The 25,650-nt window shown below is 34.8% G+C and overlaps 2 protein-coding genes across 4 annotated transcripts in view; both read left to right on the top strand.

Annotated features, from left to right (window-relative positions):
• LOC136024828 (protein Skeletor, isoforms B/C-like) overlaps positions 1–25,650 on the top strand; it is a 257,728-nt gene that overhangs the window by 136,930 nt on the left and 95,148 nt on the right. The window lies entirely within an intron of this gene.
• Positions 19,596–25,650, top strand: part of LOC136024826 (three-prime repair exonuclease 1-like) — a 28,335-nt gene continuing 22,280 nt past the window's right edge. The window contains exon 1 of one of the 2 annotated variants that reach the window (XM_065700306.1): positions 19,596–19,904. In XM_065700306.1, coding sequence (XP_065556378.1) covers positions 19,763–19,904 — 142 coding nt within the window. In that variant the 5' untranslated portion in view covers positions 19,596–19,762. The remainder of the gene's footprint in view (positions 19,905–25,650) is intronic. The other variant, XM_065700305.1, reaches the window with a different exon arrangement.

The following is a 25,650-nucleotide window of genomic DNA, read 5'->3' as shown; positions in this document are numbered from 1 at the left end:
TGGTTAAAAAACATTACAAAATTTAATGAAATTCACATTTTTCGACACATGAGAAAACGAGTGAATGCATTGGGTGAGAAATGTTATAACTGTCTTTGCAGAAATGAAATTCCTACAGCCATCTACCCTGCAATAGGACAAATGGATATGTCTATGTATTTATTTAGTAGATTTACTATTGATACTGCTTGTCCACTTAAATCGTCACCCAATGACACTGGTGCTTCAAAACTTCATATACTAATACTTATTGAGCTCTATGCTTAGTTTCTCGTATTAGAAGCACTAAAAGACGTTGCTGCAAGGTTACTTTGTGATTTACTTAGTGATTACAGTATTAGGGTGTTCTGTATTGTTCAAGCTAATGATTATCGACTCTCATAATGCTTATTGCTCGTAATAAACACAAAAATATATACCTTAATTTAATAAGAAAAAAACTGTGTTCCATCCCATATACTGCCAAAAAATTGGATAGTGTGAAAACTGTCAAGGCTGTTGCTAGAGCCATTTGATGTCAAAATGAAACTAATTTTAGCAAGTATCTCCTGGAAATTCAGTTCGCAACCAACACAGGTTCTTTCTACAATTACAAAATTCTCACCCTATCAACTAGTTTTTGGTAAGTAGCCGCCTCCATGTCTCAACTTATAAATAAATCGGTCAAAAAGATCAGAATATGGTCGACACGAAAACTTTATAGACACTTTAGTTGATCAAAGTTTCTGGTTCGAGAAAGCGGCATTAGAGGAATGAAAGAGTCTCATAAAGAACAAGGAAGACAATATAATAAAAATAATAAGCCAAATTAAATGCATTAATTAAAATCAAAAAGCAAAGAAACTTACACGGACACGGGACGGGGCAGCAATAAAATATATCCTTTATAAATATGAAAACGCCTAGAAGCAACTAGGTTAAAAACCTTCGATGGCACACACTATACACATAATATAGCATACAGTAGACAATAGACAGATAGGCTATAGCATTTACTGAATTATTCAGTAATGTAATAAAAGAAAATGAATTACTATGAGAAAAGCTGGAACAAAAGATTTCAGCAAGGTTCAACTAGAATGACTTATTTTCAAAATGCTTTGATTTTCAGGAAAAAAATTCCCACGCAAGATGGGATTAATGGTGTGATCAGAAAAACGATTTAGAAATTCATATGTTTTTTAAATGAAAGTATGCCAAGGACAATTTTTCAGACTGAATTGCCCGCCATAAATTTACAGTTGTGGGGGGCTGTGGGGATAATCAGTGAGGATCAAATTGTCTGGAGGGAGTTTTACGAGGGGGTGTATTTTACCTGGGAGGAACTTTCAAAGAGGAGTTTTCTGTAAAGGGCAGAAATCATTATGAAGAGTGAGCCAGATTTACTGGCACTATTTAAAAGACGATAGTAATAAGCAGACCATTTCTACTACGATTCCCTCCCCAGTGCTTCAATCTGTACTACAGCTTCTTCTCTGGGAATGTCAATGCTTCGACAGCTCCCTCCGCTGGGATTTCATCTATTTTATTTTCTTACGAAACACTAGACGGCTAAAGATTTTGAATCTGAGACCCCCACGGTTAAGAAACTGATGCTACGCTAGCTGTTAGAACCATTCTGGTTTTCCGAATAACTTGTCATAGCTAAAACGTGACTATTATTTCCAAAAATATGCCAAAAAGAATTATGCAAATTCATGAGAGATGGAATTACTTCGATGCTACCTACCTCTCGATGACAGGAAATGTGAACAATTTTAAATTAACATAAGTTCTCCTCAATGAACAATGGTATAGGATTTTGCCTTTTCAAATATTTTCAAATATTAACGTGGAAACTCAAAGAGTAATTTTTTTTTGAAATTTAATGTTTGTGAACATCTGATTATTGTAAATCTAGGGAGGTATAAGATTTCACACTAATGAGCTTTGATTTAGATCAGTATGACAATCCCTTGCTTCCTTGTGGTAAAACTACCCTATCGATGGTATAACTTAAGAATATACTTGGATTTGTTATCAATTGAAATAAATCTAAATTATAGGAAATAATTCTAAATAATAAAATAATTATAGGAATAAATTATAGGAAAGGGCTTATATGAAAGAGGTTGAAATAATTTCTTAGAAATAATGTCTCATGTACTTAAAAACGGCCATACTCATGACACAAGAAAGGGCTTTAATGTTAAAAATTGAAAAAAGTACACTGAAATATTATTAAATGGAAATATTATTTAAATATAAGGGGTTTATTTGAAAAAGGTTGAAATTAATTGTCAAAGGTTCATAGAATTTGGAAAAAATGTAATCGCGACACACAAAAATTTTTTTTATGCTTAAATGTGACAATAATGGGCATGTATTGTAATACAATTGAAATAATATTAGATTATAGAGGTTTTATTTGAAGGGGGCTACTTAAAAAGTGTATGTTCATCATATGAAAAAGGAATTTTGGTATTTGAAATTAGCAAAAAGTGTACTAAAATAATATCGTGAATTAGTGTTTAAATTTTAAGGGGTTTGTTTAAATAAAGCTCAAATTAAAAGCCATAGATATCTCAAATACTGAAAAGAATATGTTTTCGACATGCGAAATGGGTTTTGATGCTTAAATTTGACAAGAAAGAGCATTTCTTTAAGCTAAGACTCTCATGATTAATAGGTAAATAAAGCACTGAAAAAAGCTTGAAAAACTCTGAAAACACTGAAAAAGGTAAACAAAACACATAAAAACACTTGAATCATAGACGTGTAATTTGCTTCCTATTTTTCGCAATTTTTGTCGAAAAAAGCAGTTAAAAAGAATATTAAGAAATATTTTTGAGAGTTTTTAATGGAGATGACCCAATTCCTTGAGCCAAGAATAGGCCTTCATGATGGAAAGGCACACATTTGAACCATGGATTTTTGTTTTGAATAATTTTGTTGCAAACATAGTAAAAGTCTTACTAAGCAGGATTTCATGAGATTTTAATGGAGATGATTATTTCTTTGAGAAAATTATAAGGTTTCCTGATTGAAAGGCAGAATCAACGAAAGTTATTTATTCGTATTTCGGTGTAATACCGAGTAAATGGTTATGCTAAGCAGTTTTTTTTGACAACTCAAAAATAAAACTCTCAAAAACAACTCTCAAAAGTACCTCTTAACATGGCTTTTCGCTCGATTTTGCGATGAAAATCATGCGAAATACAAAAAAATTGCGCGCCTATTATTTAAATGTGTGCCTTTTCAATCAGCAAGCCCTAGTCTTAACCGAAAGTAATGATTCATCTCCATAAAAAAAATTTAAAAATTCTGCTTGGTATAACCTTCTACTCGGTTTTACAACGAGATACAAAGAAAATCACTTTCGGTGATTCATGTATATTGTTAAAATAGGTGTTGTTTTTTTACCTTTCTTTCATGAGAGCCCTGTCGTGGCTAAAAAAAGGCATCTCACTGTCAAATTTAGCATCACAGCCCATTATGTACGTAAAGAATAATTTATTTTCAGTATTTGAGAGGTCAAGACATTTTTTCAACTTTTGTCAAATATATCTCTTACAATTTAACATTAGGTCAATTTAACATTAACTTAGCACAATTTTTCAATTTTAAATATCAAAATTCTTAATTTTTTCAGGAATATACTCTTTTTTAAGTTCCTGGGACATCTGAGACTTTGAATTTCTACCTCCTTCAAATAAACCATTTATAATTTAACATTGTTTCAATTTTATTTCAATTAATGCACTTTATTATCAAATTTAAGCAGTAAAAACTAGTTTTGTATGTCAAGAATATATTCTTTTCAGAATTCAAGAGAGGTATAACTTTTAATTTCAACATTTTTCAAATAAACCTATTATAAAATTTAACATTATTTTAATTTAATATTACGTTAGTCCACTATTTTTAACTTTAAATATCAAAATCCTATATCATGTCATGAATATACTCTTTTTTAAGTGCCTGAGACACCTAAGACTTTGAAGTTCGACTTCCCTCAAATAAACCTTTTATAACTTGAATTTGTTCCAATTTATATTAATTAAAGTACATATTTAATTTAAACCATTCATAGGGTAGTTTTACCAAAAGAAAACAAAGGTATTATCAAACTGATGTAAATCTCATTAGCAGAAAACTGATACTTCTCTAGTTTTACAATAATCTGATTGTTTAATAACATGAAATTTGTAAAAATAAAAAAATTAAACAAGTTAAAGATATTTTAAAAGACAAAATCCTATACCATTTTGTATTAAAGAAAGCTTATGTTAATTTACAACATCCCACATTTCCTGTCGTTGAAAGATGAGTGACGTCTTTGTAATTCCATCTGTTATGAACTTGAATATTTCTTTTCATAATTTTAGAAAATAATAGGAACTTATTAGCTAAAAGAGGTTATCGAAAAAGAAGAATGGTTCTAATAACTAGCGTAGTATTCGTTTCTTATTCGTGGGGTCTCGGATTCAATTCCTGTAGCAGTCTAATATTTCGCACAAACATAAAATAGAAAAGTCAATATTGGTTGGGTAGTACAACAATGCAAGCATGGCTAGTGCTAGTTTTTCCTGTCCTGGGGAGGGCAACCATTGGAAAATTGCCTATCCTAGGTAAGGTGACCACTGGAGTATTGCCTATTGTGGGGAGGGAACCTTTGAAGGATTTCCCATCCAGAGGAGGATGATCGTTGGAGTATTCCCCACCCCGAACTGGTACTAGTGTAGCCTATATTGGGGGGGGGGGGGCTTACTGGCTGGTGTTAGTATTGCTTGTCCAGGTGGGCACTGGCTTGTGTAAGTATGCCTATCCCGGTGGGTACTCGCTGGTGTCAGTAATGCCTAACTTGGGGAACACAACCTGGGTTCAGTATTTACTATTCTGGGGGATAGTGTCCGGTATCACTATTGTCTATCCCGGTGAGGGAGCCGTTGGTGTATTTACTATCTCAGAGTGGGAACTGTAGTACAGATTGAGGCACATGGTAGGGAACCATAGCACAGATTTACCCCTCACTACTGACAATCAAAATTTAAATAAAAAAAACGGTTTTTTTTCTACTGAAAGTAAGGAACAACGTTTAAACTCAAAACAAACAAAATTATTTCGTATATAAAAGGGTTACCCCGTTCTCTGTACCATGCTTTTAACCCTTAAGTTTGACTGTTTGCCCCAATTCCCTTAGAACGACTCCTGAAAAACAAGGGCCGTTTAGTTAGAAAAGGAATTTTTTTTTTAAGTACTAAAACTTCAGCGTGAAGAGCATGGTATTGAGTTTGTTGTAACTCCTTCATATACGGAATAATTTATGTTCGTTTTGAGTTTTAATGTTGCTGCTTTCTTTCTGTTAAAAAAACTGTCCTTTTTTAGGCACCTGTTGAATATCACGACATCACTCAAGGAGGGATGTTAGATTAAACCTAATATAATGTACCAAAAAATAATGAAAATATAATACTTTTTTAACAAAATTATGGAAACCACAGTCGAAAAATATGGAAAGAAGGCCGCTGAGAACGCATTATATTATTATTATTATTATTTATTAAACAAAAGACCAACTAGAGCCACTTACAAAAAAAACAAAAAAAAAACAGAATAACGCACAAAAAACAATCAGCAAAAAAAAAAATCTTCAAATAACAATGGTACATTTAAATATGTCAAAATTGTGTGTAAATCACACTTGACCAAGTCAGCCAAAGTGGCAGAGAGAGGCAAAGAAGTGGCTCAGAAAGCACCAAAATGAGGGGATTATCCAAAGCAAGTATCCTTGTCTGGATAGAAAGAGAAGATTTTCTACGCAGCTCAGGAAAAGATGGGAGGCCACCACCAACGAACATTCCTGATGCGCTACAATTCAAAGGATGATTAAGAAACCACCGTAAATAATTGTTATAAAGAACCCGAAGAGAATTCTCACACCTAACAGACAGAGATTGTACAAAAGGTAGACCGTACAACGGAGTGCAGTGGGCTCTGAAAAAAAAGCCTCTTGCAGAAGGGTCGCAACTCCCGAACTTACGAATGAGTAAGTTAGCCCTGCAGCACACCGAACGTGAAAGTGCCTTAACATGAAGCTCATCACTCATAGTTGGAGCCACCGCGAATCCAAGATATTTGTAGGATCCAACAAAAGATAATGACTCTCCAGAAAGCCAAGCCATAGGGATATGTTTCAAAGTATTTCCCCAAGAAATAAAGGCCATACACTGGGTCTTAGCCGTGTTGATCACAATATCATTGGCTAACGCAAACTCATCACATATTGAAAGCAAATGGTTAAGGGCAGCCACTGTAGGAGCTAAAATAACCAGGTCATCAGCACAACTCAGGTTATTGAAGCAAACACCACCAATGAAACAGCCAACCCCAGTTTGTTCCAAAAGCAGGTTAAGATCATCCAGATAAAGGTTATGCAGCAACGGCGAGAGGATCCCACCTTGCCGCCCACCATTCAAAACAGGGAAAGACTCACTGAAATAACCACTTCATTTGATTTTGAAACGCTGCACTTCAAACCAGAATTGAAGAGTTCCAATGATACAACGGTTAACTCCTTTAGTGTCCATCTTGTCAAGGAGCTTCTCAAGGTTCACTCGGTCGAAGCCGCCTTTGCATCAATGAAGCATGCAAACACAGGACTAGAAAAAAGCCAAAAGTACTGCACTATGGATTTAAGGATAAACACACAGAACTCTGTAGAAGATCCTTCTTTGAACCCAAATTGATAATGCGATGAATCAATCTGGGGTGATATCAAAGAGTATAGACATTTTTCAAAAAATTTTGAGATGGCAGCCGCTAGAGCAATCGGTCTGTAATTGCTTAACGATGCCATATCACCGGCATTTGACTTCGGAATAGGAACCAGGCAAACCTCAGTAAGGGAATCTGGGACATAGCAGTGGTTAAGGAAACCATTGAAGTGCAGTGTCAACAAACAAATCAGGTATGGGCCACCATGCTCAATGTGATTTGCTGTCACTCCATCAAGACCATCAGACTTGCTGCCCGAAAGCCCAGACAACAACCGCGCAACAGACTCTGCCGTTATCAGGTGCTTAACAGGATCAGTCCAAGGTTTAGATAAGGACCTTGCCATTGCTGCCTTGAGATCCAAAGCCACTGACGAGAAAACAGCACTGTAATGACCCCTCCATAACTCAGCAGTATCTTTGGGACCGTCGCTGAACCGACTCTGTTCGACATTCTTTGGAGACCAGCACTCTTAGAACTAGCAACGTTTTTCCAAAAATCACGAAAATTAAGTGAACCCAAACTAATGGCTAGAGCCGAAGTCCTCAAACTTTCCATATTCTGTTTGCACCACCTAAGGGCACTCCGGAACCTACTGTGAAGAATTCTCCTCGCAGAATCGAGCCTACCTCCAAGATGTCTGTCATCAGCAACCCACAAAAGCAAGTCATTTGTTGCAGCTACATAATGGGGTCGAACGTGAGTATTCCAACCAGGAATAACATTCAGCCCCACCCTTTTCCTGTTTGTACTACCCGGACGAAGAGGTAGATTATGACATGCACTAACAATAAGAATCGAAATCAGTGTATAATAAAGAGCCCCAAACCCATTAGTATGAGAAGGATTAGTACAGTAAGGGAGAGTACAATGGTAAATAGTAATTATATCCAGAGCAAGGAAACGCCTCTCAACCCCCACACCATAGGCCACAAGCTGAGACGCACTTGCACGCTCCCAGTCCACAGCAGGCGGACCAGGGGGTAGCGGATCTGCACACAACGAATCTGCAGTACAAATAGCACAAGATAGTTCAAACAGAAGAGGGAAATGGTCTGAACCAAATATATCATATTTTACATGAATAGGCATAACAATACTACTCAAAGAACTTGAACCCACCACATCATCAATCCATGACGAATGGCCTGACGGGCTCAAATGTATAAAAGTCGATATCTCTAGAGCCACTTCATCACAACAAACCAAATCATTTTCAGCTATTACTGCCTTCAGCTGACGGCTGAAAATAGTTTATGTGGTGTAATTAGCATTAAAATCATTCAGGAAACAAACATAAGTATATTTATCAGATAAAAACGATAATAGCTCACCAGAGTACAGGGAGAATTCATGCAGATTCTCACTTGAGCAAACTGGCATATAAACATTAACAAAAAGGTACTCCTGATCATTACAACTGAGGCAGACTGGCTGCAGCCTCTCATCTGAGGGGAAAGGAAAAGATACTAGGTGGAAGTACGCTTTTCTACAAAGAATACCTAACCCACCTCTCGGCCTCCCTCTCAAAAGGCCATCACCTGCTTTCGTAGCATTCACTGCAAAAGGAACAAAATCTCCACTTAAACCCTCCAAAAAAAATATCAAAATCAATTAACATGGTTTCCTGTAGAAAAATTAAGTCAGACTCTTCACAGAGAGCTTTCACTGCACCTGCATTATGCTTCACCGAGTGACAGTTATATGACGCTATACGTATTTTCTCACCCATCTATGTAAGTTTGACCTTCAGAACGCGTGGGCTCACTAGTGGGCACTTTAGGCTTAGGTTCATAATAAGTTCTAAGAAGGATACCGGCAGGCCAAAACTCAGGTGAAACCACTTTCGTACGTAGCGCAGCCGACACAACGAGCTTTAACGAAGCACTGTTGGGACTAGCCGTCACAATTTTTGAGCAAGATATTGGACACTTCAGCTTCTTTGAAACAAAATTAGCATCTGTGTCCTCAGTAGTTTCAGGACCAAATCTACTAACAAAGAGCTTTGATACCTAAGTTTGCAGGACTGACTTCATATTAGGAATCACAGACCTAATATTAGCTTCCACAGTGTATTGGTGACCATGAAGACCAAGTGAAAGAAAACCATGACCTCCAGCTGCCTGAGCCATTTTAACTTTACGTTTGTTAGGGTGTGTTAGCATTAAATACCTAACCTAAAATAAACAAAATATCAACTCTGTATATTAAATATTTAATTAAAATACAGTTGCATTGTAGTTAATCTCTCTCAGGCTAACCTGATTATTACTGAGTACATACTGAAATACAGAGAGAAAACGGCTTTACTCATATCAAGAACTTTAGTGGGGTCGGGGTATTTAACAAGTAGTGTTTTATTCGATTTAAATAGCAGGGGTCAACTTTAAAATTTATTATCGTCAAACTCTGTATACCTATTTTAGATCACCGTATATTGTGCGTTTCAATTTCCGGTGTTTAGGGACACCATAGCTTGAAATTTCATGACCCCGTGAAAATGAACGTCGAACTCATAATGTTATGCGGCAAATGTTGAATTCTCCCAATGTGAGAGTTGTTAATTGCTATCACACATTTTCATTAATTAAATAAGTAATAGTTGTGTCTATATATGTAAGCTTTTTCACGAAAACAGCTGGATTAATCTTTTCTGAAAATTGGTATATCAAAATTTTCCAGCCCCCCCCCCCAAAAAAAAAAAAATAAGTCAGGAATTCGAGAGAAATTTTTTTTTATTCAGGAAGACTGAATCAAACCTCTGATGAGCTCATAAAATCATGCAGAATATCCGTTTAAATGGTGATTCATTCTTTACAACGATTAAAGCCCGTAAAAGTTTTTAGCCTCAGAGCAGCGTGACATCCTCATCAAAATAAATATTGATAAGGAGAAAATCAAAATTTTACAAGCCTGCCGAGTGCTGAGTACCAGGGACTGAGCAAACCTAAGTCTCCTATGAATCGTCTCCTCAGTCTCCAAAGGCGCGAATCCTTCTGCGAAGGATTCACACCAAAATTTCATAATTCAATAAAGGTTTTTTATGTGCCAACCATGAATACAACTGAAGAATATCACGATATTTAGGCCATTTCGTAATTTAGATTTTTACAATGATCTTTGCAATCAAACAACCTTGTTTGTTATTGAATTACTGAGAGGAAGAGATCTAGAAAGAAAGTCAAAAGAGAAGCAATAGCAAAAATAATAAATATAGAAGCATGCCGAGTAAAACTCTAAAGGGGCAACTTTAACATGAGCAGAGTTGACAACCCCAGTGGCATCTCAATACCAGAATATAATTTGCACTTAACTGAAAAAAACCAAATTGCTATAAACTGTCAGTTTAATATACACATATTAAAAGCAAATTTTTTATTTATCAAAGTAAAAAAAAAAGTGAAAAAAATTTTATTTCCAGTTATGTGCAAATTATGTTCTGGTCTTGAAAAGGCATGATGGTTGTCAGCCAAACTCATTTTAATTTTTGTTCTTTATGTGTTTGATTCAGTTATTTTACGCAATTCCTGTTTATTTTGGTTTTCATCTATTTATTGATGGTGATTTGTGGTAGTTCTTCGCTTGGAAGATTATTCGAAATATTTCTTTTCATTTTTTGCTTAAAGGGGCTCTTTACCTTTCTTTGAAAAACTTGTTGTGTGGAAAAGGTTTTATAAAGTAATCTGTGTTTCTTTTTTTTTATTTCCATAGTCTTTCTCATGAAAAAAAAATTGAATTTTATTTCTTTTCAGTTTTTTCTATAAGAATTTTCCATAGTTTAGCTTGTTATTTTTATGTTGTAGTAACTTTTTCAACATTTTTTAATCTGGACACAAATAGTATTGTTTAATTTAATTTTACACCTCCTCAAGTTAACGTAAAAAATAAATCTTAATATTATTCCCAAACTATTCGTTCAATGCTATTTGACAACCTGGATACACTTACACTCTTTTGATGTATTTCAATTGAAAGACCAGAAGTAGTAATAGAAGTAGCCTCGAAAGTTTCAAATCAATACCCCCGATCGTTCTAGAGATATTGTGGAGGTGTCTTATTGGTAACTATACACAAGGTGCCTTTTGATTTAGTTTTAAAGCAACATTTAGTTTTTATACATTTCAATTCAATTCAATTTATTAATACTAAAAGAAAACTATTACAAAAGTAAATCAGTTAATATGCCCAAGAAGCTTTGCTTGTAATGGGCCACAGAGAACAAAAATAAAACACTTATAAAATATATACAAAAAAAAAAAAAAACACTGGAACAAGACAAGGACATTTAACAGATAGAAGATTTAGAAGGAGATTTAACATATAGCTGAAAATAATTTTAAAAGAAGAGAAGTGACATACAAATTATAATAGAATTAAAAGAGAGACAAAAATTATTTAACTGGAAAGACCCGACGAAATAATGCCTTTGCAAAAAGAAAAAGAGGGACATCCAAAGGGATGGAGTTCCATAATAGAATTGACTGATATACAGGAGACCTCTGAGCTGCTTTAGAGGATCGTTTTGGTAAAATAAATCGTCGAGAAGAATTACGCAAAGAAGAAAAGTACCTGCCTGAGCCTGTCCTTGAGAAAAAATGCTGCAGGGTCGGTGGAAGAGTACCTAGAAAATCAGAATTTGCTAAATAAAGAGTACTTTTACCTATAATATGATCCAGCGGAGCTATTCCAGTATCATTATAAAGATCAGAGGAAGGGTAAAGCCGAGGGAGAAGAAAAGTAGCCTTCACTGCCCTATTTTGGGCTCTTTGAAGTGAGCAGAGAAGAGATTTATTTGTATTGCCCCAGACAGAGCAGCAATATGAAAGGTAAGGATGAATAAAAGCATAATAAAGAGAAACCATAATATCAGGAGGAAGAAATGAATTAATCCGGTGCAACATTGAAGACTGGCGGAGGATTAAGGTATGGGTGTAAGTTATATGCGATTTAAAAGAAAGAAAACAGTCAAGATACACACCAAGAAGTTTCACCATAGTAGCTTGTGGTATAATATCATTCCCAAAAGTCAGGGTGATTGGCTCCCGTACGTCTCTCATACGGTAAGGGGTCCTAAAATTGACAATGGCACTCTTTCGGCTGTTAAGAGCCATACCATTTGACAAGCACCAATCCTCTACTTTATCAAGAAGACCTTGAGCTACAGAAGTGGCAGATGGCAGGTCCACCGCAGCAATGAAAAAGTTACTGTCATCAGCAAAAAGAACAGGGTAAACATGGGGATGAAGACCATCAACAAGATCATTAATGTAGATTAAAAACAAAAGTGGTCCAAGCAAAGAGCCTTGTGGGACACCTTTCAATACAGGCAAAGTAGTGGAAGAAGTACGGTTAACCAAAACATACTGAGATCTATCTGAGGGGTAGGACCTAAGCCATTCTAGTAGGACTCCATGCACACCAAATAAGGATAGTTTAGACAGAAGAACATTGTGGTCAACCATATCAAAGGCCTTTGAAAAGTCAAGAAATAGACCCAAAACACACAAGCCCTTGTCCAGATTAACACGCACAAACTCTGTAGCATCAGTAAGTGCATGTAAGGTAGAGAATGAGGGAAGAAAACCATACTCATGGTTAGTGATGAGAGAATTTCCATCAGTCAAATTAGTACTAAATACAAATGAAGAGAGTCGACGATACACTACTTTTTCAACAACCTTTGAGATGACGGGAAGAAGAGAAATAGGTCTGTAGTTTGAAATTAGAGACGAATCACCTTTTTTGTGCAAAGGTAGAACAGTAGCAACTTTAAATGAATGAGGGAAAATACCAGAAGAAAGAGAGAGGTTAGTTATGTGTGAAATCGAATGAGAAACAAACTGACTAATTTTTTTAAGGACATTATTACTCAAACCAAAACTATCAACTGAAAGACTGCTAGGAAGTTGGGAAATAATACTAGAAATCTCAGTAGTACTACATGGGGAAAGGAAAAAAGACTTCTCTGCCAAGGGAAAACAACTTACTTTACTCGGGGGTGGAATAAGAACTGAAGGAAGTGTGGTGAAATACGAATTGAAGGCACTCGCTGAGGATTTTTTGTCCACAACAGATCCATCAGCATTTCTATAAAGACATGGAAAGGAATGTTTGAGTTTCTTGCGAGAGAGAGCTTCTTTAATTACAGTCCAAACCTTGCGCAAATTCCCCTTGCATTCATTAATTCGACGCGAAAAATACAGCTTTTTTGCTAAACGAACTGAAGAAGTGAGCACATTTTTGTAATGTTTATACTTCAAAAGATCATCCTGTGTCTTACTTTTACATGCAGCCTTGAACAAAGACGCCTTCATATGGGTTGCATTGATCAGACCTCTAGACATCCATGGGCATTTGCTAGACATAATTGTATCTAGCACATAATTGGTCAGTTGCATAATTGCAATGGTTGACATATCCAATATCACTAAGGACATACTTACTGGACCGTTATATTATGCTGAACAAAATGATCTTCTCAAAATTTAGACTGGATGTGTTTGGAAAATGAATGGGCTTGGAAGAAGGGCTGCTTGCCCTACAATTTCTATTTTACTCTTAAAAAGAGCACTAGAAATTTTAGATTTGAATCAAATTAGCTCTTTAAATGTTTCAATGATATTTCTATCCATTTTAGAGTGGGGAAGCCATGATATTGCTTATATACCCTTTTGAAAACATATGTGTATATAGTTTTTTCGTTTAATTGAAACTCCACCATAATGTTCCCTATACATTTCACCTTAGTACCCTCAGCGTTATGAGTTACAGTAACTGCAGTGGTAGTATTATTGCCTAGTAACTTCTGACTAGTTCAAAATCCGATACTGCTTACCCTAATGAGGTAACTTAATAATATAAGCCGTTCTTTTCACCTTGTTGAAAATCTGCATGTTAATAGTTTGTTTTGATTTAGTTCAACATCCGCCTAAATATTCCTTAAAAGCAACACACGCTGAAACTTTCAACTTAATACCATCAACCGTTCCTAGAGTATTTTTAATATGTCCTCTTGACAACCTGCGTGGGCATAAAGTGTTTCGAATTAGTCCTTTACAGTTTCAATACATTTCAAATTTTTCCCTTAATACCCTTCGTTTTATTAGCAGCGATAGTAGAGGTAGCAGTAGAATTAATAATAGTAGCCTTAGCTTTAGTGGCAGTTGTAGTATTTAAAGTAATAAGAGTAGTAGTATTATAATGCAGATATTTTCTTTTGGCTTGTTAAATATTTTCGACTGCAAGCCCTGTTAATTTCAACTTCACAAACAAAACTGTTCCTAAGATGTTGTTGTTAAGACCTTTTTGACAACCTGCATAGAGATGGCATGTTTTAAATAATTTCACCTTCCCCACTCAAAATTCCAATTCTTGGGGTGCACTCTCTTGACAATGTACGTGCACAGAGTGTCTTTTGATTTAGTTCACATTTCTCCTCATTATTATAAATTGTTTAGTATGGTAGTAGAAGTGTTAGTACAAGTAGTGGTGGTAGTTGTTTTGGTAGTGGTATTCTGCTATTATTGCCTTTTTATCAGCTCCTTTTTCAAATCCGGAAAGTTGCAAATTAATATACTTAGTGACTCATGAGTTACGCCATTTAAACAATCCATATACAGAAAAAAGTGTTTTACTTAGTTAAAAACTCTGCCCAACATTCTCCAAAAGACTCACCTGAATGAATTTCTTCTTTTTAGAAAGTAAAGCTCAAAATATATACCTTTCTCAATAACATATAGCCTACTTTATGAAAACAATGAACAAATTGCCTTTTGTTGGGAGGTTGATATCCCCAGACACTAAATTACAAGATCTTTCAAAAATACTAAACAAAATAGCTCTCTTAAGTTTTGACCGGATGTGTTTTATAGAATGATTGGTTTGAAGGGGAATGGTAGCCCTCAATTTACTTTTGACCCATAAAAGGACAGTAGAATTTCTGACTTGCAATCAACTAAGCTTCATTCGATCCAAATTTTGTGCAACCCCCGTTCCATAGATTCCTTATATGCCCCTCGGCGTAACTTACAACTGTCGCCCTTTAGGTTATGTGGGATTATGTCCACACTGAAGACTTTGTTATACGCTCTTTGGGCTGTTGTGAACAAAATGGCTATCTCACAATTTTGATTGGATGCATTTGAAGAAATGAGGAGGTTGGGAAGGTGAGGGGGCTTGTTGCCCTCCATCACTTTTGACTTGTAAAATGGAACTAAAATTATACATTTTCAATCAAATGAGCCTCCTCTAAAGTTTACACGACCATTCCTTCCATAAAAACTATAAGTCCCTGGGGCATAACTAACAAACTAACAAACTTTGATCTGCTTACATTGAACGGAGTGAATTTTGATTTATTTTTTTTTATTTGATGGTTGCCCCCTAGTAAATAGTAAATCTTTTACCCCTAGTAAATATTCTAACACGTGTTACGAGTCATTCAGCCACTCTCATTGATAATATATTTGTTGGTTCTAAGTATCTGGACCGTAGTTATGCCAATGTGGTTCTATATTCTTGTTCGGACCATTTCCCAGTTGTTGGAGCGGTACCTTGTGACCGAATAAAAAGAAATAAAACAAAAGAGGTTTGGCGAAGAGTTGAGTACCATTGATTTTCGTGAGATTATGGATATGAAAGATGACGCTTCTGGTGCATTTGATCGTATGATGGGGGTCGTACAGCCAATTTATGATAAGACTTGACGTGTCAAATTCTTGAAACCACGTAAGTGTGAGCTCAGGAAGCCCTGGATAACTATTGAAATTCTTAAAGTGTCAGATTTAAGAAATCAAGTGTATGTGGAATATTTAAATAGTGAATGTGCCAAGAAACTGGAAGAATTCAAAATAATACGCAATAAAGTAAAGTCGATGAGAAGAAAAGCTAAAAAAGAATACTTTGCAAACCAATTGAGTTTAAATAAGGATAATACTAAAGGAATTAGGAAGGTTATTAATGACCAATTAGGAAAGAAGAAAGAAGCTCCACCCAATTCGCTACTGATTCAAGGAGAACTTGTTAATGATGAAATGAGTATCACGAATAAATTTGCTGAGTTTTTTTCAAGTGTTGGGCAAAATGCACAGGCGCAAGGGCTAATGAACTTTAATAATGATTTATTGGAAGATGAATTTGTGGATGATTGAAGAATTGGAAATGAAATTTTATTTCAGCCTTGTACTGGAGATGAACTTATGAAGGTTATGAAAACAATCAAATCAAATTCAGCAGGGACAGATGGCATTAATCTGAAAACTTTTAAGTCAATGATGTGTTACTTAATATCATGTCTAGTCCATATAATCAGTCTTTCCCTCTAAACTGGTATATTCCCTGATGCGCGTACAACGGCAAAAGTAATCCCCGTTAACAAAAGTTGTTCTAAGCTAGAAATTGAAAATTATAGACCCATATCAATCCTACCCTTGTTTTCAAAAATATTTGAAAAAATTGTGCAATAAAAGCTTTATGACCACCTTATGAAAACGGGGATGTTAAGTAAAAACCAGTTCAGCTTTAGGAAAGGTCATTCGACGTCAGACACCGTGCATTCCCTTTGTGATACTGTAAATAAATGCTTTGAACGTGGTGAAATCGGTTTGACTATTTTTATCGATTTTAGAAGCGCGTTTGATACAGTGGATTTTAGTATTCTACTCAAATGTCTACAATCCCTCGGAGTTCGTAGTAACTATTTGAAGTGGTTTGATAGTTTTCTAAGTGGTAGATCTATTCAAGTTGTATTAAACGATGTGTTTTCTTCTCCTTTTCAAGTGAAGTGTGTTGTACCTCGGGGGTCTGTTTTGGGACCACTTCTATACCTTGTGTTTGTTGATTCAATGCGTTTCTACTTACCTGAGTGTTTTATTATAACTTTTGTGAATGATACTGCTTTAACTGTGTCTAGTCGATCTGTTGAAGATTTGTTGTTGAAAGTAAATAGGGTATTAAAGTCTTTTTATGTATTTACAAGTTTGAGCCTTTTGTCAGTGAACGTTAATAAAACTAATTTATGATTTATAGGAGAGTTGGTAAGCCTCCATGTGTTGATAAAAAGATATTTTTAACGGTAGGCCTTTGTCACAGGTGTATGAAGTGCGTTATTTGGGATTCCAGCTTGATTGAAAACTATCTTGGAAGAACCATAGTGATCTTGTTGCAGCTAAAGTTGCTAGAGATTTTGGAATTTTGCGTCGATTAATGCATGTTTTACCATTATCAGTTCTTTTATTATTGTATCACACCATTGTTGCGCTTTATATTTCTTAAGGTTGTGTCCTTTGGTCTAGTAATTTCTATGCAAATTTTAAAAGAGTGCAGATCCTACAAAATAAAACAGTACGACTTCTTGGTAATTATGTAGAAAATGTGAATGATACAGCGTCATGTTTTAAGATATTACGAGCGCTTAACATAGGTCAGGTTCAAGATTATCAAGCTGCTGTTTTTGCGTATCGATGTTGCAATGATGTATGTCCTCCAGTTTTTACCGATTTTTTTTAATAAATCGTTCACTCTACAGGTATGAGAGTAAAAAGGCGGATAATTTTATTGTTGAGTACTGAGACACCACACATACAGCTTTCGGAATTTGGTATTTAGCACCGACTGTTTGGAATGATATCCTAGCTGGCATTAGGGAGGCTGAACACATTAGGTCACATAAAGTAAAATTTAAACAATATTTATTGGGAGTGGGGAGATAAAAAAAAATTTCTTTTTTTCTTATCTTTTTTTATTATTATTGTTAGCCTTTATTTATGTATGTTTGGTATTAAAGGGTAATTGAGTGACAGTGTTTTTGTCCTTCTTTATGTTTTGTTTTTTTAAATCAATAGGTTGAGAATCAAAGGATTGCAGCCGTGTAACATCAGGCTGTTTGAGCCTTCCCCAGGCGGTTGTGTGTATGTATAGTTTTTGTAATTAGTAGTTAATAAAGCAAGCCTAGTCAAAAACCTTGCCCCCAGACTTTGGGAGGCGGGTGTCTCAACCCCAAAGGCCTTGATATGTGACCTTTGGACAATTTTGTGAACAAATTGGTACCACCACCCGTTCCATAATAACCTTAAATGTCCCGGGGTAAAACTTACAAAATTTGTCCCCCTCCCCTGGGCTCTAGGGGGTGGGGTCCACCATGAAGACTCTGTTACAGGCTCTTTGAACTATTGTCAACAAAATGGCTGTCTCACAGCCATTTTGATCGGATACATTCAAGGAAAAGAGAATGTCCAGGAAAGGAGGGGGGAATATAGTTATCTTCCATCACTTTAGACTCTAAAAAGATAACTAAAACATTCAATTTCCAATTAAATGAGTCTTCTCTTAAGTTTATATGACACCTTTTCCATAAAAACCTTATATGATCCGGGGAATAGCTTACAACCCTTGCACTGAGAGATATAGGGGGTTCTCATCCTCAAAGTCAATAATTACAGGACCTTTCCACTACGCTGATCGATATGGCTATAAAAGCTTTAATTGGATATATTTGGGGAAATAATTGGCGTGGGGGTGACTAATTGTCCTCCAATTACTTTCGACTATTAGAGAGAGTAGTAGCATTTGCAATTTTCTATGACATTTCCTTCTATAGAAAGAGCCCTAGTCTAAAAAATAAAGAAATAAAACAATGTTTCCACACCACTCTTTACTTAGGGAGTGTTACTGCGCAGCCTATGACATTTGGGCTATTTTTGAAATAATGGATAACTCGAAATTTCTATTAAATGTACTTCGAGCAATTGTGACGTGTGGGAGGGGGGGATCTGCTATCCGATCTCTTTGACTTTTTAAAAGGGTACTGGAATTTCTGGTTACCAATCCCGAAGTTTATAAGACCGACCTTTCTATGAAAACTTTAAATGCCCCCAGGGCATAACTTACAACCCTCACCCCAAGGGCTTTGAGGAGTTCGTCATCCTCAAACACATAAATTCGGGACTTTTCAACTACTTGAAACGAAATGGCTATCTCAAAATTTTAATTGTATGCGTTTAGGGAAATGCTGGGTGTGGGGAGGTGGTTTTCTTCCAATCACTTCCAACAATTAAAAAGGGAAGTAGCCCTTAAAGTTTGTGGTCGAATGAGCCCTTTACAAAATTTCTACGACAGCTCCTTCTAAAAGAAGATCCCTTATCTAAAAAAAAAATTTATAATATAATATGCCGACATAGCACTTCACTTAGGTATCAATTAGGCACAAAAGGGAACGCTTTTGTGCTCCCTATGATTCATTTAGGTATCAATTTTCTACAAATTTAGTGAAGTGATAATCAATATAAAAACGCCGAAATTCTGAATTTTTGAAATATTGTAATATAATTGATTATTACAAATGTTTTTGTTTTTAGGAATTTTTTTTTCTTTAAGCTTGCTTAGTAATTTGTGATTATATAGAATTTTGATATTTTTAGCTTTCTTTTGATAGAAAGATTTAGCTTGGCAATATCATCCATTAAATTTTCTGTGGCTTTAGGTTTTATTTATTCATTTACAGTAATTTCTGGTCACTTTAAGTTAGAACTACTAAAGTCAACTTAATTCCAAGTGCAATAGTGATATTATAAATGTTTTTCTTCTCTGAATGAAAGCTGTGTTTAATTTGGAAACACGAGTAACAATGAGAAGCCAAACAAAATAATTCAAGGATCAAAAGTTTTACGAGATAACCGGGATAAAAAGGCTATAATCTTAAATTATGCTATTGATGCATTAATGGTATGTTTCCTTTTTTTATTTTCTTCACATCTTTATTTTCATTTATTTCTTTTCTTCCGTTTTCAAATTTCTCAAGTTTTAATACTTTAATGTTTCATATTTTTCTGTTTTTAGACTCTTATCTTTTCGTTTTTTTCAAACTTTCTAGGTAAAAAATCAAGGTGAAGCCCAAAGGGAAATTAACACATTTGTGTTCTTTGATCTTGAGACGACCGGATTAAAGAATCCAGTAAGAATAACAGAAATCTGCTTAGTTGCTGTGACACGTGACAGTCTTTTGAAAACAATGAAGAATTTTGAAAGGCTAAAGAATATGAGTGTTGCATCCAACAAATTACTTGAAGAGGTACATCCCCGTGTTATATCAAAAATCAGTTTGTGCACAAAACCAATGAAAGGTATTGAAGAAAGCGCATCAATAATTACAGGTAAATGTATAAAAACATATATAGAGTCTAGAATAGGCTCACAAAACAGCAGTGATATTTCCATAAGTAGCAATATTAGCTCAAAGTAGCAATACAAGCTATTATCAGCAGACCTTAGATTCATAGTTCCAATAATAGTCATATGCATACTCACTGTAGTAGTCTTGGTATTCGCCACAACAACAGTCACAGGAGATTTCAGATTGTATGAAGTCATGTTATCAAACAGTTTGTGGTAACGAACTGTAGTAAGGAGCGACCCGAATCAATAGTAACCCAAACTCTAAAAAACAAAATTTTGATACTAATAGTTACATGAAAAGAATTGCATTTTAAGGCTGATTTTAAATATGTAAGTTTCATCAAGTTTAGTTCTACCCATCAAAAGTTACGCCTGAGAAAATTTATTTTAGAAAATAGGGGGAAACACTCCTTAAAATTAATAGAATCTCAACAAAAATCACACCATCAGATTCAGCGTATTAGAGGACCCACTGAAGAAATTGCAAGCTCTTATCTACAAAAATGTAGAATTTTATATTTTTATCCAGAAGACGTATCACAGATGCGTGTCTATTTGTTTTTTTTTCCAGGGGTGATGGTATCGACCCAGGGGTCCTATAATGTCGTGAGAGGGCTCATTATATCGGAAGTTGAAAGTTCTAGTGTCCTTTTTAAGTGACCAAAGAAAATAGGAGGGCACCTAGGCCCCCTCCCACGCACATTATTTCCCCAAAGTCACCGAATCAGAACTTTGATATAGCCATTCTGTTCAACTTAGTCGAAAACCTAATAACTATGTTTTTGGGGACGACTTCATCCCCCAGAGTCCCCGGGGAGGGGCTGCATGTTACAAACTTTGATCAATGTTTTTACATACAGCAATGGTTATTATGAAGTGTACGGACGTATTCGGGGGGACTTTTTCGCGTTGGGGTGGGGTTGGGTCGGGGGGAGGGGGTTACGTTGGAGGATCTTTCCATGGAGGAATTTATAATGAGGGAAGAGAATTTTCATGAAGCGGGCGTAGGGTTTTCTAGCATTATTTAAAAAAAAATTGAGAAAATAAATAAAAAAATTCAACTGGAAGTAATGAGCAGCATTAAAACTTAAAACGAACAGGAAATATTACGTATATAAGGGGGTTTGTCTCCTCTGCAATACCTTGCTCTTTACGCTAAAGTATTTTTAGTAATTTCAACTATTTATTCTACGGCCTTTGTGATACAGGGGTCATTCTTAAAGATTCGGGACAAAATTCAAGCTCTAGAGTAAAGAGCGAGGTATTGACGAGGGGGCAAACCCCCTCATATGCAAAATAAAAATACACAAATATAGAAGTTCATTACGTAAGTTAATTCGTAAGTTACGTATATTTATAACTAACAAAAATGGTTGTAAAAAAATGAAATTCTAGCTGCATTTTTAAGTAACAAAAAATTGGAGGGCAACTAGACCTCCTCCCCCACCCCTTTGCTTTATCAAAATCGTCCGATCAAAACTATGAGAGAGCCATTGGGCAAAAAAATTAATGGACAAATTTCTTTTTAATTATTCATGTGCAGTGAGCCAAAATCAAAACTTGCATTAATTCAAAAACGTTCAGAAATTAAATATAAAAAAACAAGTGTTTTTAACTGCAAGAGAGGAGTGATATTAAAACTTAAAACGAACAGAAATTGTTCCGTATATGAAAGGGGTTGTCCCCTCCTCAACGCCTCGCTCTTTACGCTAAAGTTATTTATTGTTTTAAAAAGAATTAAGAATTAAGTGTAAAAGTGTAAGAATTAAGATCTATGCCCCGGTGGCATATAAGGTTTTTAATTAAGGGGTGGTCAGATGCACTTTGGAGGAGGCTCGTTTGATTGGAAATTGAAAGTTCTAGTTTCATCTTTAAGAGTCAAAAGCAATCGGAGAGCGAATAGCCCCATATGCCCTTTTTTCCCCAAATACATCAATTCGAAATTTAATATCTCCATTGTGTTTAAAATGGTCCAAATACTTAAAAAATATTAAAATAATTACTAAAAACAATCCTTATTTTGAGCTAAATTTTTCATTATATCGAAAAAAAAATCATGATCAAGACAATTGACAAAACCAACCGATAGTTGAACAACTTTTAAGAGTAAAAAATGATCAAAGGGCAACCAGATTCCCCTCCTTTCCACCAATGCATTCAGTCGAAATTTTGAGACAACTGTTTTGTTCAAAATAGTCCAAAGACCAAATAACTGCTCTGCCATGGTTGAAATACACCCCTCTCTCCCCAGCTCAGGGGATAAGGATTCTCAGTTATGTAAGTTGCTGATTGTGTCTTTGTACTTTGTTTACTTTGATATTTTGATTTAATGATTTACAGGGTAAATTCTATTTAAGGGACAAGGACTGTAAGTTATGAAAGCTACTTATCGCTACTTTGATAATTTATTTGATTTAATGCTTCGTTTACCTTGATACAGGGTAACTTTGACACTAGTTTTGATACTTTGATGGAACTCTGATGTTAAAAACAAAACTGATTTTGAAATCGGTCACGTCGAAAAACGTAAAACTTGAACGATCAAAACAAAGAGAAATTAATTAATAAAAACTTTCCAAAATAAATCTTCTCACAGAAAATAAAGGCCACATTAAACTTAAGATGAGCAGAAAAAAATAATAATTCAAACTCACAATGACCAGACATTACTAATAAAGAATAAATGAACCCCAAAACAAACAAAAATTAATTAACAATCATAACAAACAAAGATACAACAGGTACTTATTAAATTAGTAAATTTATCTTAGAATCTGTAAAACATAAATGGAACACTCAAATCAAGCTAATAATGAAGAAAAATATTTTACTATTGATGTAAAAATGTAATTAAAAAACAGAAATTAAATAAATAATCATAGCAAACAACCTTGTAACAGCTACAAAAACAAATGAATAAATAAATCTTTAAACGATTAAAACTTACAAATATGTTCAAATAAGGCTTAAAAAGAACAAAAATCACCACAAGTAAGAGTCTGAGTATCGAATGCTTCCTTAACTGCAGAACTTTTCAGTCCAAATAAAAGAAATAAAAGAAAAAGAGAGAGAGAGAGAGAGAGAGAGAGAGAGAGAGAGAGAGAGAGAGAGAGAGGGTTTGAGTTCATCAAGAGAGAAAAATGGGATAGCTGTTTCTAGATCCCCAGACTTAGGATCCTCTCAACTATCTTCAAAAGAGTCTCCATTACATAGCAATCGTCATAGCCAGGGTTATCCTCAGTTTCCCCGCTAATGGTTGCGGGATCCTCCACTTGTTGAGATTGATTGGGCAAGGTGATTGATGGAATTGTAGCATTCATGGGTAGAAAATCCATCTAATAATTAGAAAGTTCGTCAACTTACCACCTGTATAGTGCGACTCCTATTCATCTACCACCTGCCCAATCCCTTGGTCTCTTTGCCTATAATGGATCTACATCAGTCTAGAATAAAGAAATATCATAACCAAATTTTTTTGTTACAAGTATACATTATGTCTTTTTAGCTCTTTAAGAAAAATTTGAAGAAATTTCTTAGTTCAAATTTCCAAGTTAAGAATAAAATGGGAATGTGGGGCCTGCCATATTCATTTTGTATATTCTACTACCTATTTTTGTTTAATGTCAAGTTGGGAGTATGAGACCTGTCATATTCATTATGATAATTCTAACATCAACTTCTTTAATGTTAAAGACAGTTATTTATTTATTTATTTATTTTTTGGGGGGGGGCCTATAGGGCCTGTCATATTCATTTTGATAACTATAGTATCAATGTCTTGAATGTTCATAATAAAAAAAGTTGGTTGTATGTGGCCTGTTGTATTCATTACGTGTATTCTACCACCAATCTTGTGAAAATCCATAAATACGTATGGAAGTCAACTGTATTCTAAAATGATAATCCTAAGTGTAATCTATGTTGCTTGCTCGAGGTTCAAATGTATAATAAGCATTTAAGATTAATGCCTCTAATTGTAGTTATAGTGGTATTCCTATTAGTAACGGAGCAATTTGGGGCCTCTGCATCCCAATTAGAGAGATAATGTTTCATTTAATTCTAGTTATAACTGTATTCATATTATAATTGAGGCAACTTTAGGCCGAGTGTTTGCAATTAAAGTGAGATTGTTGTAATTGATTCTAGTCATGATTGTAGTCACCTTTTGCGTAATTAAAGTGAAATTCAAACTATTATCCATAGACTATATATGTGTTCCAAGTAATATAAATTTACTTTTAAAAATAGAACGTCACGGTATTGAGAATAAAGAAACCTCTATGGATTGCTGCCCGGCAGTAAGTTTGTATTTTTCTTTTTGTAAATCAATTTTTTTCATTTAAATTCTTTTTCTTATATCTTCTAGTGTTTTTAGGTGTTTTTTTTCACTGGTAGCCAGAAGCAGTTAAATGAATAAATTCAAAGTCTAATTCTTATAGTTTTTTTTTATAATTTAGACTCGATAAATCCATCATAAAGCACCATATGATTTCCTAAAAGTGCAGTTTCAGTGAAAATTCTGGCTATAGTGCAACTATTACTATACAAAAATATTAAGCCTTTTTATTTGAATAAATTATATCTATATTCCCTGTGACTCTCACATGTAAAGGTACATTACCTAAGAAAAAATCCCTGTCTGGTGACATACATTTTTGGTTCTATCATAGGTTCTATAAAAGATATTAAATAAACGATTGTATAAAAAAACATAAAATAAATACCAAATTGAATAAATAAATCTTAAAACAAGTAAAACTTTAATTGAATGTCTAAGTCGAGCTTAAAATATACAAAAATCATTAAAAATACGAATTGGCTACTGCACCCTTCCATATATATGTAATTAAATAAAATAGACAAGCTGTTTCAACTAAAAGAAAGGAGAAACTTTAAGACTTAAAACAAACAAAAATTATGACGTATATGAAGAGGCTGGCTCCTCCTAAATACCTTGCTCTTTACGCTAAAGCTTGAATTTTAATCAAGCCAAGTTAATCTGCTGCCCACTGCTCTTTTTACTACAGCATTTGCAGCTCTTATTTTTACTTCATCAATATTTTCTTCCTCTGGTCTTTTAATGTCCAATAGAGTGGAATTTGATCGGTTTTGTGATATTTAAAACACGAAATAATAATAATAGCATCAACCAATGTTCAATTTAGAAGTGTGAAATGAACTTCTCATCAAAGATTTATGCTCTCATGTAAGGTCAAAGAAATCTATTACGCAACTAGTACACAGAACAAGTAACAGTTAATTGACTCCAATAGTTACAAAACTAATTAAGCGACTATATTATTCCTATGGCCCCAGCCTAAACCATTGTGCAAATTAGTATTGAACTTCGCTCACTGCCAAAGAAAGCTATTACATAACTAATATTCAACTCTATTAAGAGTTATTTGATCCCCAAGAGTGCCTCAGAAAGGACCTTGGCTATGACCAGCCCGTAATAGGATACGTACTTTCTGCTGTTATAGCTACAAAATTTTTCGACTGTACAGATCAAAATGGCTATCTCAAAATGTTGATTAAGTGACTTCTGGGGAAAAAGAGTCGTGGGAGGGAGGCTTAACTGCCCTTCAAAATTTTTGGGTCACCTAAAAAGAGTACTTGAGCTTTTGATTTCCAATCAAACGCGCCATCGCACGATTTTCTAAGATCTATTGTTCAATACCATCACCCCTGGGGAAAAGCAACAAATAAACAGACATCCGTGAT

This window comes from Artemia franciscana, chromosome 3 (assembly GCF_032884065.1).
Source record: "Artemia franciscana chromosome 3, ASM3288406v1, whole genome shotgun sequence".
Taxonomy (NCBI): domain Eukaryota; kingdom Metazoa; phylum Arthropoda; class Branchiopoda; order Anostraca; family Artemiidae; genus Artemia; species Artemia franciscana.
The sequence above is the reverse complement of the archived record's forward strand: the minus strand, read 5'-3'. Positions and strand labels throughout refer to the sequence as shown.